Here is a 16,336-nt window from a genome sequence, read left to right as displayed (position 1 = left end):
CCTTATACTTCTGGTGAGACGTGGCTGCGTTCTGGTGATAGAGTTTTTCAGGAGACGTTAGTCCTACAAAGTGGGTAAAACAGGTTGCTTGGTTTTTCTGCTCATCTTGTTATTGTCAGGAATAGCTGCGTTGAAAGCAGTGGAATTATACAGGTCTATGCAGGGAGAGAATCAAAAGTTTAGCCTTGAAATAACAGCCTTTTCCTTGGGTTGCATTTTCAAAGGTTTTACGTATGGCAGCAAGGTTTTTCAAGGCGTGCTGGCATTGACGTCCCCTTGAGGCTAAGTCTAGTTGAAAGATTTTTGCAGTAACGTCTTGGTTTAAGTAGAAGTTCTGTGAGGGAGGGCAAATCAGAAAAATAGATGGTACTGTGATGCCCATTCAGTAATCCTCAGTGTGGCAGTGTGACCTCTGCACATTAGCACAGGACAGGTCCAGCATGAGAAGAAGATGAAAGGGATACTGGATATCAGCAGTACCCGAATGCTGGTACCTGTGGCTGAGAAACTGTGGCCATTTCCTTAGGATTTGGATGCAGCGTTAATGGGATTGCATCCTTAGAGTCATGCACTAGGAAGGTAAAGACTTTAATTTGGCCACTGCCTCATGGACAAGCTTTGGAGAAGGTCCTGGAGTCTCAGCTGGGAGGTGCCCAGGGCTTAAGCGTTGAGAAGTACAAGGCTCTAGTTTGTTCCATTATTCACTTGGCAAAGCTTGCTGCTGTAAGCTTCTGCTCCTTATAGATAAGCCTTGGGAGGCATGAGGGAAGATGTGGCTACTGGCATGGATGCTCTCTCTTCTCTTCTGTGGAGCTGTCAGCGGCAAGAAAACAGCCAAGTGTTGGCCCTGCTCCCATCACAGGCTACAAAGGAAGCCAGCTGCTGTGCAAAAAAGGGGCCTGGAACAAGCTTCCTCCTCTGCGACTAAGGGACAGGCCTCAATCGGCTGGGCCTCCTCCATGCATTGGTGAAAGATGCAGCTACATTGCAAAGGGCTGTCCCAGCTGGCTCATCGTTAGGAGAAGCAAAGAGCTGGTGGGGCTGTACCATGAGCCCTAGCTACGACTGTGTGCCTGGTTCTTGGCAAGGTAGGTTGTGTTTATTGCACTGGTTTGAAGGGCTTTTTGCTACAATGGGAACTCAAACATGGCCTTATTGTTAAAGATACACAAAGCCTTGGGTGAAATGTTTTAGTTTTTGCTTGAATGGTGATTGCTGTTCTTACAAGCTCAGTTGTGATGAATCCGTGTCTTCCAATAAAATCCTCTGCTATAAAACTGAATTGCTCCTTTGGAGAGCCATCCTGACTCCTTGTCTGCCAGGCATAACAGGGTAGCCCCCTGAGGGCAGCGCTAACCCAATAGAGGGTGCTGGCTCCCAGAGCAGCCTCACCAACTGTCCTGCATCAGGGATGCTCAGTTAGCAGCTTTCACCAGCTAACACCAGTGTTTGATGCATCCCAGATGCTGGAGATGTGATTAAGTGGCTCGAGAGCAGCAGGCTGCTTAGGTCACTGGCTCACACCGTTATTGTAAATGATCTTTCCACTGGTGAGCTGGTGTCCTGTCTCTCTATTTGATACATCTCAGCTGTTTTGGGAAGAAGTTCCCTTTCATCCTTTTTTTCTCTTCTCTACATTTCTTTTTCTATCAAGCAGAAATCCATCTAAGTTTCAAGGATTGAATGAAGAGGCAGGAGACTTGTTTTGTACTACTTTGTGACAAAAGGGCGTGCATCTCTCCTGAGATTGGGTGGCTGCAGTCAGCAAAGGGGGGACAAATCATGCCATTGTTTTTATCAAGCAGTCTGGCTCTCTGGAGGCTAAACAACCATAAAATCATTGCTAGGACACCGGCGAAGTAGCAGTCTAACCACAGGAGTGTGCTGCTGTGAGCAGACAGCTGAAACGATTGGTGAAGGGTTCAGCCTAGCTGGGAGTGTTTTGTGCTGCTCTGTGGATGTCGTCACGGCCCAGGAGATTCGAAACTTTGCAGAGGAGTTCCCCAAGGCACTGCCAAGCCTGGGTTTTAAAGTGTACTGTATTATCAAGTGAGTTATATAAGCAGGCACGGTTCATTGCTGGGTTACAGCCTCTATAAGCTCAACAATAGGGAATTTTAAAGACGGTAGCTAAAGCTATGCCAGACCTCTCCCTCTCTGGGGTTATTTATTCTCTTTGATGTTCCCTTGTTTCCTGCAGTACACGTGATTTAGCCACCTGTGAGCAAGCATTCCCCAGCACTGCAATATCCAATGTTAAAAGCCTGAAAGAGAGAACTATTTAAGTAAATACCCTGCTAATTGGCTGATTCTCGCTGTCAACCAGACCATAACTTTATCGGACTGTTCAAGACCAGGCGGTGCAATGAGTTACAGAGAAATTGTGCTAGTGTGGAGAGAGAGAGAGAGTTGCAGGATTGGCCTGGGGGCACAGGGTGTGAACAAGTCATCCAAACAACTTGTGGCGTTGTAAACATGGGTATCACCAAGGGGGACCATGCAAAGAGGTGGGTGTCAGCAGAAAGGTTCTTATTTACAGAGGAGCTCATGAGAACCTTAGGTAAATTTTCAATATGTGACAATGTGTGGAGGGGAAATGGTTGGGCATCTTCAAGAGCTACCTCACAGCTATGCCTTTAATAAACACCGGTGTGGTGGTTCCTCAGCCAGAGAAAAAATGGCTGAAATTGTGTTAGATGTTACAGCAGGGACGGAGGCTGGAAACCATGTGCAGGCTGGGTAGTGTGGAAGGTGTTTCTCATTGACACTGAACTGTTTCCTTTCTTTCTAGTACTGTAGTGGCTTCCTAAGTTGAACTTGCAAGTAAAATTTGTCCAGGCTTTAAGTTTTCCCCATCCTAGGCAGCTCAGGGACTTTTCACTTTGTCACCTGAAGAAAAAAATCACAAGGGCTTTTTCCTGCCTTGGGATCAGGATGTTTAAAAGAAGGCTGGAGGATTGTGCTTGGATTAGCAATTGAGCCTGTAGCCAAAAAGCCTCTCATGTTGAGCTCTGTATTTTTTTAGTTATTCTCACTGGAATGAAAGTATGATTTTTCCTTTTGGTGAAAAAAGAAATAAGTTTTCTCTATTTAGCAAAAAGTGAGGGATATGGAGGGTTAAACTGAGGCACTGTTCACACAAGTTAAACTGAAGAGTGAGCAGATTTGTGCATTATGCTTTTTGCCAGAACACTGAGCCAGGAAGAAGAGACAGGGTTCGCTTACAGGGGACTCAAACTTACATCTCAAATCATACTATGATATGATAGCATCTATGATCATAGATGCTATCTATGATCATGAGCTTCAGAGACAGGCTTTGAATCTGACTGTTCCCTGGTAACTCGCACAGAGCAACAAACAGGAGGTGAGATGGGCTGAGAGATGTCCAGATCTTTTTTTTAAAACTACAAAACTAACCTATTTGGTGCATTTGACCTGGATTTGAAAATTCAGTTCATATAGTTCAAATTCAGTTCAAATAGTTTCATCCTGATCCAGACTGCGGTTCCGGGAAATAAACTGGTGATTGCAAGAAATACTCAACCCAGCCTTTGGATTGAGACAGCAGAGAACTTGGTTTGTGCCAAATCTGTTAACTTCAACAGACACTGTCAAAGCCCCTCCCTGTACGGCATTGGGTATATTCGGAAAATAGAAAAGCTGCTTACTGAAGAAGGTCTTGATGCAATTTTTTGGATGTAAAAAGAACTGGCTTGCTTTGTTTAGAAAGCTGCAGGCTGTCTTGCTGGATGTAGTGAAAGATAGCGTCAGATTTCTTGGAAAAAGGTTCCCTTAAGAGAACTGCCAGAGAACTGTGTCAGAGAACTGCCAGTGAAGGTTTTTACAGGAGTTTTTGTTCAAGACATTGAGCGATGGGCTTTGGAAACACAGGCACTGCTGTATCTGGGGAAGGATATGGGAAAAATGTGGTCTGGCATTTTCTGAACAGAGACATAAAGATGGGGAGAGAAATGCTGCATCTGTCAGATTAAACAGAACCACGGGAGTGGTCTGCTGGCTCTGCTGAGGGGCCAGTCTTGTAGACATGGTGCTGAGGAGTGATGCTGGGGTACCTGAGGAGATGCCTGTGCAAAATACGGTGAGTCTCTAGAAGAGAACGGTACTAATGCTCAAAATCTTGCTTATGACTGTAAAGAAGCATGCCATAACAGTCTAATTTTATTAGTCCAGATTTAATTATTACAGAAGGAGGAGGTTCTTTCTTTGTGTTACCTTGACACCGCTTCTGTCCAGCTCCAGGTCTGCACTGCTGTTCCTGACCATGGTTGAGTCGTTTGCGTTGCAGGGTCTCCAGTGCCGGCCTGCACTCCATCTCTTGCCATCCCATGCCTGCCGCGTCCTGAGTGTTCACTTCTCAAGGCCTAGGTTATCGTATCGGACCTGTATTGCTTAGTGTGTTGCCTTAGTGTGGTAGGGCCATAAAACCACGGTGGCGCCATTAAAAGATAACGAAAGATAAAACAAATTAGCCGTAGTTACCTGGTAAGTTAGAAGAGTTGCTGTGACAGCTAAACCACATGAAACGAGGCTGCAGATAAATTAAAAAGGGTTCAGACAGATCAAGCCCCGAAAGCTTCATTCCTGAGGCCATGCAAACTCGTTGTAAGACCCCCGGGGCCTTTTACTTTGAAGGGCAGCAGGGTATTAGAGCTACAGGGTAACAACGGGAGCAGACTGTTCTATCCATGAAAGAAGATTGTTTTTCAGCAACTTGTAACATGAAACAGCTATGTGAGGGGTTGTTCCAAAGCTTACGGAAATCAGCAAGTGTGGAGTGACTTGGGAGAGATCCAGCAGAGCAGCTCTGCAGCAGGGCGGTCATTGCTAACTTGGAGAGGGGATTTATGTCCAGTCCAGCCTCTCCCTGCTCACGTTTCTGGGAGCTGGCTCTATCTGCTGAGCTCTTGTGCGTGGTGGTTAAGGCTGTCAGCGTGTCACCTGTACCTTGAGCCGGTATGTCACTGGGATAAGACCGGGTTTCCCTCTGATTTTGGAGGTGCTGAGCTGGGATGGGTTAATTAGGCCCATCTCTGCAGAGGTGGAGTGAGACCAGAGCTGGCACAGATCTGTTTGACATCCTGCTGTTTTGCAGTTTGTTTTGTCTGCCTGTTTTTTGCCTGGCTGCATTTATGTGAAATCCATATTCCGCAGCTGTTTCTCTCCACACCTGCAATGCAATGAATGGCTTGGACTTGTGTGTGTTTTTAGTTGAAAGATGCTTTTTTTTTTTTTTCTTTCCCTGAAAGCAAGTCCAGAATGTCCTTCACATGTCATAATTTTCACCTTCCCTGCTCATGTTCATTAATTCATCTACCATCTCCTGGCTTGTTGTCTATGTCTTGTCTCAAAATTTCCCTTTCCTGGTATCCTGTTCTTTCTCCTGCCTCACCTCCTGGGTCCAACTGGTTGCTGATTCCCCATATCTCAGCTCTACCTTGATACTTCATCTGCCAGAGTGGCTCTGTGTTTAGGGTCCTGCTGCCCAGCCTGCTCTCTTATTTGCCCTTGCTCTTTAAGATCAGCTCTTGCAGAAGAGCCGCAGATGTTGTGCATTAGCTGACTCTGCAGTTTCTCAGCTTTCTCTGTTCAGAGGGGCAGGGCATTTCCTTTCGTTGCAGCGTGTTTCCTTCTCCAGCAGTTTGCTGTGCTGAGATCCTCCTGTTCGCCGTCAGGCCCGTGTTCAGGCAGTTCGTCCTCCCTGGGCCCCTCTGCACACCCAGCGACTTCGTGGCTCCTGGCTGCCTCTGCAGAGCATAGTGCCCTGGTCAGCACAGGCTGCTTGGGCGAGGGAATTGAAATCCTTTGGAGAGCGGGCAGCACTGCTTGGGATTTTGCCTTGCTCTCTCTTCCCTTGTGGTTCGAAGAAGTAGCGTGCATCAGCTCCAAGCTTGTGGCCATCTTCTGTCTGTCACTGGCAAAGCCCTTCTAGGGTAGAAGCTTTCACTCTAAGCCTGTGCTTCCTCTACCTTTCCTTTGCACCCCTTTTTTTAGTGCAGGCAGAAGCTAAGTGAAGACGCCTTGCCTCGCACGCACAGGCTCCAGGTTGATGGTGTCTAGTTCTGTTCAGCATCTGGTGTATGTTTCTGGTAGATGTACCTTGCTTCTCACACACCTGCTGCATTTAGATGGGAGGCAGATCCTTTCTTGTGCACTTTCTGCCTGCGTTGGATGGCATTGCCCCTGCTTTTCTGCCTGGGGTGGGACAGTGCGGGTGCCAGGCCCTTGGAATTGCTCTCTGCCTTTTAAACTTGTATGCTGGAGCGATTACAATGCTGAGCTTGGCACCGGTAGCAGGTGAGGATAAAGGGCAAGGTTTCCTCCTGCTCAGTTCAGTTCTGTGGAATGGGATGGGTCTTTCTCGCCCAGTTCTTCAAGGCTGTGTGCTTATTCCATCCTGAGATGTGTCTAGGTTAAATATGGGAAAAGTGTAACCTGCTAGCACCTACTAATTGCCTCTTTGTTAGAGATGAAAAAGTGCGTGAAGGAGTGAGGGATTACTAACACAGTATTTCTGCCAACTCCCTTTTTTGAATTGGAGAGGAAATTGCTGCTATAGGAGCCAGAAGGCACAGCTAATATTCAGGGATTTGTGGAGGGAGGTCTTGGCTTCGCCTTCTCTTTTTTCCTTTGTGTCCATTCCCTCATGTGCTGCACTTTTAAGGGAGCAAAGCATAGCATGACCTTCCAGTATAGCCCTTTTAGAGCATAAAGGACAAGGCAAAACAAATAGATCTGAGGATAAAGACTTGGTCCTTGTTTTCTATTGGCGTGTTCACACGCTCTCATTAAGCAAATGTTAAATAGGGGTTAATAATTAAAAAAACAACAATGAAGGTTTCTGCCATCACGATCACTGAGTCCTGCATAAGCAAGCGAAGTGCTGAATTGTTCAGAAAGGACACCCTAGCTAGAGCTCTTTTGACATTTCTGTTCAAGAGAAAGAGTTTGCAGCTCTAGAAGCACTTGTATATGTGCCATTACAGATAAGTGGTTTTTATTTCGCTTTCTCCCAACTGCCTAACCGGGGCTTGTTTCACTTCCTGTTCTCCGCAGTTGAACAGCGGAGATACTCAGTTTTGTTTTGTCTCTTTAATATTTATGCATGTTGATATTCTACTCTAATGCAGCATCAGACGAATTCTGGAGAAGAGAATGTGACCTTTTAGGACAAGGCACACAAACGTTGGGTGGGAATTCATTATTGCATGGAGTTGATCAGTTCATGAACTTAGGAAGAGTAAGCAAAATAGTACAGCTAATAGACTGTATTTATGTAGTTATTAACGCTGCGCATGCTCATGAAGCACTTGGAAAGAGTTACTGAACGTTGTTCTCATCTCTAGTTGTAAGAGATGAAGCTGAAACTCAGTCCAGGGTAAAGCTACTCCGTACCTGCTTGCTATAGGGTTGCCATTTCTGTTGCCAGCTGCTGCCAGAGACCAGGTACTGCGCCAAGTGAAGTCCAGCACTGAGCACTTCTGCCACCTCCGTGAGTTACTGTGCTTCAGGAGTGATCTATTTACGTAATGCTACAAGAACAGTCTTAAAATAAATAACACAAAGTGCTGTGGCTGGGATTCAAGGCTCATTTTCCTTATCTTCCAAAGGACAGCGGTGGGTGGTATCCCTCCAGCTATCACTGGATCTGTCCTTATACTTTCTCTTTCATTGTCACTTTGCTGCCCTCGCAGTGCAGATGGAGTTTTATCCTAAAGTTATTCTCAGCCCACATTGTTTTTTTTTTTTTTAATGTCATTTCCAAAGTGGAGCTCTTGGGCTTTGCCTATTTCCAACATGCGTTGGTTTTTAAAAAGAAGCAAAACAATTTTTGACTGACCAAAACAACATTTCATTTTATTTTCAGCATAGCTACCACCTGAAAACTGTTTTTTTTGTTTGTTCGTTTTTCACAGCTGTGGCCAGCTCTGGGAGATAAGCACACACTGGTAGATTCACGCTTTACAGCTGATTTTGGTATGGAGACCCCCAAATACATTTGCCTGATCACTGCTCTCCTGACCTCATAGATCAACATCAACACTGAGTGCAAGCCCTCCAGTGTTGCTCTAATTAGAGCAAACCAGCAATGATCAGATTAACTTTGTTTGCACTGTGCTTATAGACAAACTGCAAAAGCAAAACAGAGAGTTAAAGCACGTAGGACAGTGATAATATGGCATAAATTAGAGAAATCAGTAATGGAAATTACTGCTCAATAAATACATCAGTCCAGCGAAAGGCAAGACATTTGAGAGAAATATGTTGGTTTTAAGTAAAGCTGCAGCTCTCTCTCCAGCTACTGTGTGAACTGTACAGTGAATTAGCAGCTCTGGGAACTGAAGTCCCTTTTATGCGGAGAAAAACTGTCTTATTCCTGGGCGTGCTGAGCTTTCGGTAGGGGTAGGAGGGGAGCACCTCCGTGCTGGGACTGCGGGCAGCCAGAGTTGGCTGTGCTGTTGGTGCTGCAAAGTGACCGCATCCCTTCTGCAAATGGGCTGAGACCAGGCACCTGTTCCACGAGGCTTCGCACACACTGGGCTGATGGCAGCTACTTTTGGATGCAATCAGCTTTCCATTACCTGTGGGGAGAGGACGTGTGCCTGATTTCCCGCACCACTGGCGGCCACGGTCCAGTGCTGTTGAGGGTGCTGCAGAGGACAACCAGCTCTTGTCTGCCCCGGTGCTCTGGCAACGGCTGCTGCAGGGAAACCTTCAGCATTTAGCGAAGTGGAAGTCTCCAAGTGTGCTTCCTGGGACTTGTTTACAGGTAGTTTGCCTTATTCCTGCTTTCGCTCTGTTTGAATAAAGCAGTTATCCCTGCATGCCCCAGAGGTGATGTGATTTTGCTATTCTCAGCCTCCTCGGGTCGTATCCAAACTGCTGTTTCACTGTGATCCCACGCTCTACAGTCACATTTCAGAAACTGCTTTTGGAAAGTGTGGCCCTTCTTTACAGCATCTCTTTAAAAGAATCAGCTAGTTGCAGGGACCAGTGGTGAGGTGGTAATCCTTCCTTTCATTAACGGACCAAGAAATCAATGACCAATGATTCTGGGATTCTGGAGTCCTTTTTCTGTGTTCTTTCCAGGGTTGCATCTGTAGCTGCTAACTTGTTGTCATGTGCACGCTTATTTCAGGGGCTGCTCATTAAGTGAGGCCCGTTATCGTTACTGCTGATGGGAAGAAATGCTCGGACTCTCTCTTGTACCAAAAGTCCGCAGGAGTGAATAGGATATGATAACTTTCAGTATCTCCTCTAACATAAGAATTGAGTGATCAAAACCAGCAGGGAACATGTAACAAGGAGCTTGCCTTCCTAGCCAAGGGAAATCGGTTATCTAGGGCATCAAATGCTCATGGTTCTCCCAAAGAAAAATACCAGTTGGTTTAGTCATTCTGCAACTAGTCTTAGTTACTTTATCCTATGTCACATTTCTGTTCACGTCCCCAGGAATCAAACTAGACCAGTATATGACAGTGTACGCCTGTCGGGACAAAGTACAAAGCACATCTAGCAGCACTTTGGTTTATGGCAGCTTTCATACAGTGCAACTTTCACTCTGCATCTCTGTTTTGGCCACCTTCCACCTTGGAGGTTGGAGTATGCTGCCCAGGGAGGACCCTGGTGCGAAACAGCCCCAACACAGCTGCTCCTACATGCACAACCCAGATAAGCGAACCAAGCCCACGGCTGCTCAGAGGGAATTTGGTGTTGGTTGTGCTGGTCACGGCCAGTCTGCAGTGCCTGGCATGTGGGGGCAGAGACACAATGCACGGGTGGATGATGGTGATGCCACCCAGAAAGAAAACCAAAAAACAAAGTAATTTCTATGTATCAGCAATTTTCCTGGCCATGCAGGGAAGAGCAATGAAGCTGGTGAAGGGACCAGAAAATGAGTGTTATGAGGAGTGACTGAGAGTTTTTGCAGCCCCTGGTGGTATAGTTTATAGACCCTGAGGCATCTGCAGGTGAAAGGTCAAAGATGAGTGTGCTAGGGTGCATTTCTCTCCTCTGGGCTTCAGTACTCAGCAAGTTCCTGAACACAGAGGGCAATTTAATTCCTGGCAGACTCTGGGAGTCGTTAGCTGAGCCTGCAGCTGGCAGCAGTAAGAGGAAGGCTGTGCTGCCCTCCCTGAGGGTCAGCTCCTTCCTTGGCCTGAGATCACACCTCACCTAAGGCTACATCCTGCACTTACCTGTCTTTTTCTCGAGTCCTTAGCTGCAAACACACTGAGCAGCTCAGTTCAGGACAGCATCTTGGTCTCAGATAAGCCTGCAATTGTGTTATCCTCCATGCAGACATCAGAAGAAATGCACATGCAAGTTCTTGCCCGCAGACTGCATTTTTGTTCTTTAGAGGAACATTTGTTTCTGTGCTCCTTCTGAGGACGCCAGTGTGTAGCAGTGGCAGACACTGTGAATTGAGCCTATGTTCCTGTTCCCAGTGTTCTGAGTTTCTTTACGTGAGAAGTAGCTGTGGTTTTACTCTTGTGAGGGCAATATCTAAGCTCTGCTAGACTGCTCGGCTTTGTGGCATGGCAGGGTGAGCTGACAAACTGGAAACCACAAATTGCTGCTGGTCCAGCTTTGATGAGTCTTATAAAATCTACCATAAATATCTCAGGACTTAATTTCACTTTTCTTTTTCTTCCTTAAGTATGTAAATGTGTTGTTTACCCTTTTGATTTTAAAGCTACTAGTTGTGAAGCAATTTTGGTGGTTCCTTGACATCAAGTGAACAGTGCTGGGAGTCTTTTGACAGCGGCTTCCATTTCGTCCTGTGTTTATCCCACAAGTGTTCCCAGTAGCTTCTGACTGAGCCTTCTAATCTTGTAGGTCAACAAGGCATGGAGGATGGCTAAAAGGGACCCTGACTTCTGGAGCCAGCAGGACAGTCGTTAGCTCGCTGGCTGCTTTCCCCATGCTTTAGCCCAGCAGTGAGAGCAGGGGAGGTTCCTTCCACGGGCAGCGGCTGCAGCTCTCATCTGTTCTTTCTTTGGCAGCAAATGTGTATCTCTGCCCCACTTTTCTTCTTTTCCCAATGGCAAGAGCAGTCGGGCTCTGACCAGACCCCAGGCTGCTCTTCTTTAAGATGCAGAAATTGTTGTGCCTTGTATTGCTAAGGTGACAAGGTCCAGAGGCAATCATAATGCCTCGTTTGGTTCAAATTCATCCTTTTTTTGTTCTGTGCAGTCACCTGATGACATTGCTTCTGTGCCACAGGGAACTTCTGGATCTGACTTGTCGTCTTGCCAACACCCTGAAGAAATATGGGATACGGAAAGGGGACAAGGTTGCCATCTATATGTCCGTGTCTCCCATGTCCGTGGCAGCCATGCTGGCTTGCGCCAGGATTGGTGCCATTCACACTGTGGTCTTCGCTGGATTCAGCGCGGAGTCCTTAGCTGGGAGGATCATGGACTGTAAGTAGATGCAGACTGGGGAACAAACCCATTTGGACAGTGCTTGGCACCCTCCAAGACATGCTGTCGTCCAAATTCTGTGTTTTCTTGGCAGAAGAAGAAAAGGTTCATTCTCAGCTGGCTGGATAGTTCTCTTTCCTTTGCAAAGTACTTCCCTTTGCAAAGTGAAGAGCCTTTCCCTTAGTGGCAGATGCAGTATCCTCCGGCCTTAAAATACTTCATAAATTGCTTAACGTTCAGTCTGCTCTGGGTTACTGCCAAACAAAGTAAACCTGAAGGGAAAATCAGAGCTTAGGAATGCGGCCTGATTTGTTCTGATGCGGTATAATTGCAGTGTTTCTCTCATACTTATGCACAGTGCTAATTCTGCAGTCTAAATTGTGATACTGTGATTTATGTATAGCAGTGAGGTGTTGGCAGTCTTCCCCCGCTGTGTTAGCCATTGTACCAACATACAGAGCAGTTCTTAACCCAAAGCAGTTGTAGTGTGATTAGATAAAAAGTAATGCTAAAAATACAGCAGAAGTACAAAATAGCAAGTGGCTTATATTCTATCTAGCAGTTACATCAGCTTCTTTATGGTTGATGTGAAGGAATAAATCTTATAGCAGTTTTCATGCTTTTTTTTTTAAAAGTAAATCTATAGAGAGCAAGTACATGTTTGATTATCCCTCACTTTCGGCCACTTATGTGGAGGTGATGGGCTAAAGAATCATTTTTCTGCATCTTTCTATGGAGCTCTGTAATTAATGCAGCGTGATGCAGTTTGAAGTGGTCTGTCAGAGTGCTGCTACGTGTTGTGGCTTCAGGGAAGTTTCCCCACTAAGTACTGAGTGAGTTTCAGAAGGCTGCAGACATCTCAGAGCAGGATAATGCCTCTGAGAGGGTGCTGAATTTAGTGCTGCTCAATTGGAATGGACGTTGTATGCAGCCTCAAAGAGAGGATGAGAAAGGGATGTAGGAGATGCTTGTTCACTGAGGCCTGCTGAAATCATTGGAGGTTTTACACTGGTTTCAGTGCGTGAGATGTTAGCCTAGAGAACTGGTATGCACTCTGAGGTATGTAACTGGGAAGAAACTGTTCTGCATGTTGACTTTGACAGGTAGGAATTTGTACATTTAAATTAGAGTGAGTGATACTTAGGCTAGACATTGGGAAAGACTTTCTCATGTTCATAACAGAAATGGGAGTGAACTGGTGGGGAAGGAATAGAATGCCTGACATTGGAGTGGCTTGGGAAGGTTAGACTGACAACTGCCAGCAGTGGTTTAGCTGGAACTGTGACCCTGCTTTAGGGTGGAAGGGATGGACTAGGTAAGCTCTGAAGGTTCCTGCTACCCATAGTCTGTGTAAGACTCAGGTTTTAAAGTGGTTTTGTCAGTGGCACTGACTGCTTTTGATTGATGGAAATTTTGAATATTTATCATGTGTGTTGTACTATACATCATTCCCAAAAGTAATGCAAACAGCGTGCACATATTGGAAAACAGGCTGGTATGTCTGCTAATTCTCTCTCTTTTTAGCTGGATGCAAAGCAGTTATCACCTACAACCAGGGAGTCAGGGGAGGCCGAATCATAGAGCTGAAGACGACGGTGGATGAAGCTGTAAAGAACTGTCCGAGCATCAAACATGTATTTGTAGCTCAGAGGACAGATAACAAAGTCCAGATGGGTGACCGTGATGTGCCCCTTGAAGAAGTATGTTGATGCTGGTAAACCTCACCTATTTTCCCTGCTGTTTGTCCATGTGATGTTTACTGTGCTGGGGGAGAGGGATATGTTCTACTAATAAGCATTAGGAACCAGCTAACACAGACATCTCTGAGAGAACCACTGCAGGGCTGTTCAGAACACAAGCATGAGAGTCTTGCTGAATGTGTAGATCACACACACTCTGGTGGCTTTGGTCTTTGGTCTGCTGTGGGCTGCATGATTAGAATCTGCAGCCAAGAAATATCAGACAGTCTCCTGATACTTCTTTCTTTTCATATGTGTGCTGAGTTAAAATCTGTGAAGCAGCCACTGCACTGCAACCTTGGCACTTTAGTGTAGCCGCACCAAACCTACTAGCTGCGACTGGCATTTATGCTGCTTCTGGAGCAGGTTTGCAGTGTGTGCTGCTCTTTCTATACTGCTGCAGTACCCCAGTGGGCTAATGGACATAACTATATTACAGTGACACCATCTATATATCACTGCAGTCACTTAGCTCTGCAGATGCCCATTGGCAGTCTGGTTAGCTCCTTTTAGGTCTGGGTGTTGGCTACATCATCTTTCTCTCCATTTGTGCCTTTTGGTCCTGAGTTCTGCAGATGAAAAGGAGATGCACCTTACAGCATCTGCATTTTCATCCTTAAATAGGATGAAAATAATTCATCCTCAAATTATGGTTTGCTGGGACCGTGAGTTGAAGCAGCTCAATCTATGTCTGATTTATCCCAGCATGACCAGGGATATGTTACTCCATTCCAGCAGTCTTGAAAACCATGCTACAATTTACGGAATTAGTGTTTCCTGAGACCCAGAGTGCACTGATACCAGTGCTGTTACTGTTATACTATGTACAGACACACTGTTATGATTTGTCAGCTCTCATACATATTCTCAGACTGGACACTGTTGAAAGGCGGTGCAGAAATAATCAGATTCCTGAGAACTCCTAAAATAATCAATAAACAGTGTCATGGCTACCCCATGACGGAGGGTCGTATTTACAACCTGTGCTCTATAAGAAAGAAAGGAGAAAACAGTGTTGATTTTTAATGTGTTCAGCTGGCACACACGGGACTCTGCAACCTAATGTAGAAGTAGTTTTATCAGTTTGCCAGCAGTGGTAAACAGAAAATACTCATCACAATAATACCTGGAAATCACCCCTCTGCAGCCAAGATAATTACTCAGGAGTCCCTGTGCTGGTCACAAGAGATAAGGAGCAACTACTAGGGTAAGTTAAACAGAGAAGGCAGGTTTTATTCAGAAATTGTCTTACTCCTTCAACAAAGCACATTGAAACATTTTTCCTTATTGTACAAACAGCCAGAGGTGGTCTGGAGATCTAAGAACTGAGCTCAGCTCATTGTCAATTGTAGGATTAACTCTGAAACATAATGAGAATTCAACTGCTAATGCTTTTAACTCTGTCATCACTGATCTTCACAGCAGTTGTACTTACCAGCCACTGCGCTTATCTTCCCACATCGTAGATACTTTCTCTTTAGTCCTATCTCACATCTGTTCGCTTCTCTGCTCACCAGTGGAACCCCCTTCGTCCCTCTGTAGTGCAATTTTGTGTCCTTCATACAAGCCTCTGAGAAGCAGTGAGTCTGGGAAGGTAACGTGGGAAATAACTGAGATGCCATATGAACTAGCTGATTCTTTGTAATTAATTGACTCACATTATCCACTGTCTTAAGTGAACAAAGACTGCTATGCAATAGCTTACTGCAAAATCAGAAGCTCAAGTTTTAATGGAGCATACGTAAACTTCATTTTAGTATCAAAAACTGGCAAGTCAGCCTATGCTGGTAGTGCTGAAAGGTCACCATAAATACCTAGGAAGTGCTGTAAATCAGCAGGTAAGAATTATGTCTGACCGTATCAGCTCTTCTCATTTTATCAAGCTTTGCTTGTCGACACTTGTAAATGTTTGGACCTGGATTGGTAGTGTTCGCTTGTAAATAGAGTGTGTTTACAATATATACTTGTAAAAAGGCAGTACCTAGAAATTCCCTCAGTGAGCAACCCTTGCAGGAATCATTATTCTCCTAGGACCGTACAGAGCTTGAGGAAAAACAAGCCAGCTGTGCCTTTTTACAGCCATATGTTGAGCATCTGGAACACACGGCCATTACTGCAAGTTCGTACACAGCAAGAAAAATGTTCAACCTCTTCATGAAAAATTTACAGTTTGGGCAGACAAGCAAGACAAATGATGCTCTTCCAGAGTGTCTTTGTGTTGTTCACCCTGCTCTGGAAGAAGGGTTTTTTTTCAGGTGTGTTTTCTAATGGTGGAATAATACTTTCAATTCACAGCCTGTCTTAATTCTAGCACTTTGCATCATTGACGGAAAGCATAAGTTTAGCACCCTTAGTCTCTTCAGATGGGGAGGGTAAGTAGAAGGCTCAGAAGCAGAACTGACCAAGCATACAGTAGGCATTCAGGCTTCATGTCTGAAGTTTCAGTGTCTGTTTTGGTTTGAAGATGTCTCAGAGTCCCTAGTTCTGTTGTTTTTCACAGTACAGCTCTGTGCCAGACCTTAGCTACAACTTATGTTCTGTCTGGATCAAGCACATGAGTCAGGACTGGGAGCTGGTCCGGATGCACTTTTTTTCAGGATCTAAATGCTGACGAGAAGCACCATCCTGTGTAAGTTCTTTGTCTGGGATCTGAGCATTATGCGTACTTACTGCTGTGCCGTGTTTTGGATGTTGGCCTTCTGCAAGCAGTGCTTCTACAGGCACATTATTTCCCCTTCCTCTGATGGACTGAACATGCAGGCGTGGCCAAACATTTGTTCTGAACTAGTAGGACATTGCATCCTTCCCTCCAGTGGTTCTGACACTACAGGTGAAGAGAGGATCTAGGTTCTCACCCACCTGGCCAAACGATGGTGTATAAGAACAACAGAGGCAGGAGGGTAAAGCACTGTCTTCCTGGGCAGAAGCAATTAGAATTTCAGGATCAAACGGACAGGACAGCCAGCCTCTGCTGGGGCTGGAGAAGAGAGGTGAACACACAGTTTAACTATAACACTACAATCTTAGGAAAGAAGAAAAGATCCCCAACAGTATTGAGCCTTGCTGCTGCTACTAAGTGTGGTTCATGTTTACAGTCAAACTTTGGTTTTCTACCAGCAGCTTGCAAAGGCTTGAGATGCAAGCTATTGC

At 45.5% G+C, this 16,336-nt stretch overlaps 1 protein-coding gene across 2 annotated transcripts in view; it reads left to right on the top strand.

The window, feature by feature from the left end:
- ACSS1 (acyl-CoA synthetase short chain family member 1) overlaps positions 1 to 16,336 on the top strand; it is a 39,015-nt gene that overhangs the window by 5,303 nt on the left and 17,376 nt on the right. Inside the window, exons 1-3 of one of the 2 annotated variants that reach the window (XM_040553657.1) lie at positions 3,949 to 4,102; positions 11,248 to 11,447; positions 12,972 to 13,147. In XM_040553657.1, the coding sequence (XP_040409591.1) occupies positions 4,065 to 4,102; positions 11,248 to 11,447; positions 12,972 to 13,147 (414 nt within the window). In that variant the 5' untranslated portion in view covers positions 3,949 to 4,064. Of the gene's footprint in view, positions 1 to 3,948; positions 4,103 to 11,247; positions 11,448 to 12,971; positions 13,148 to 16,336 lie in introns of those variants that run through there. The other variant, XM_040553656.1, reaches the window with a different exon arrangement.

The sequence above is a fragment of the Cygnus olor genome, chromosome 3 (genome assembly GCF_009769625.2).
Source record: "Cygnus olor isolate bCygOlo1 chromosome 3, bCygOlo1.pri.v2, whole genome shotgun sequence".
NCBI lineage: Eukaryota > Metazoa > Chordata > Aves > Anseriformes > Anatidae > Cygnus > Cygnus olor.
Note: the sequence above shows the minus strand (reverse complement) of the source record. Positions and strands in the feature narration are given on the sequence as shown.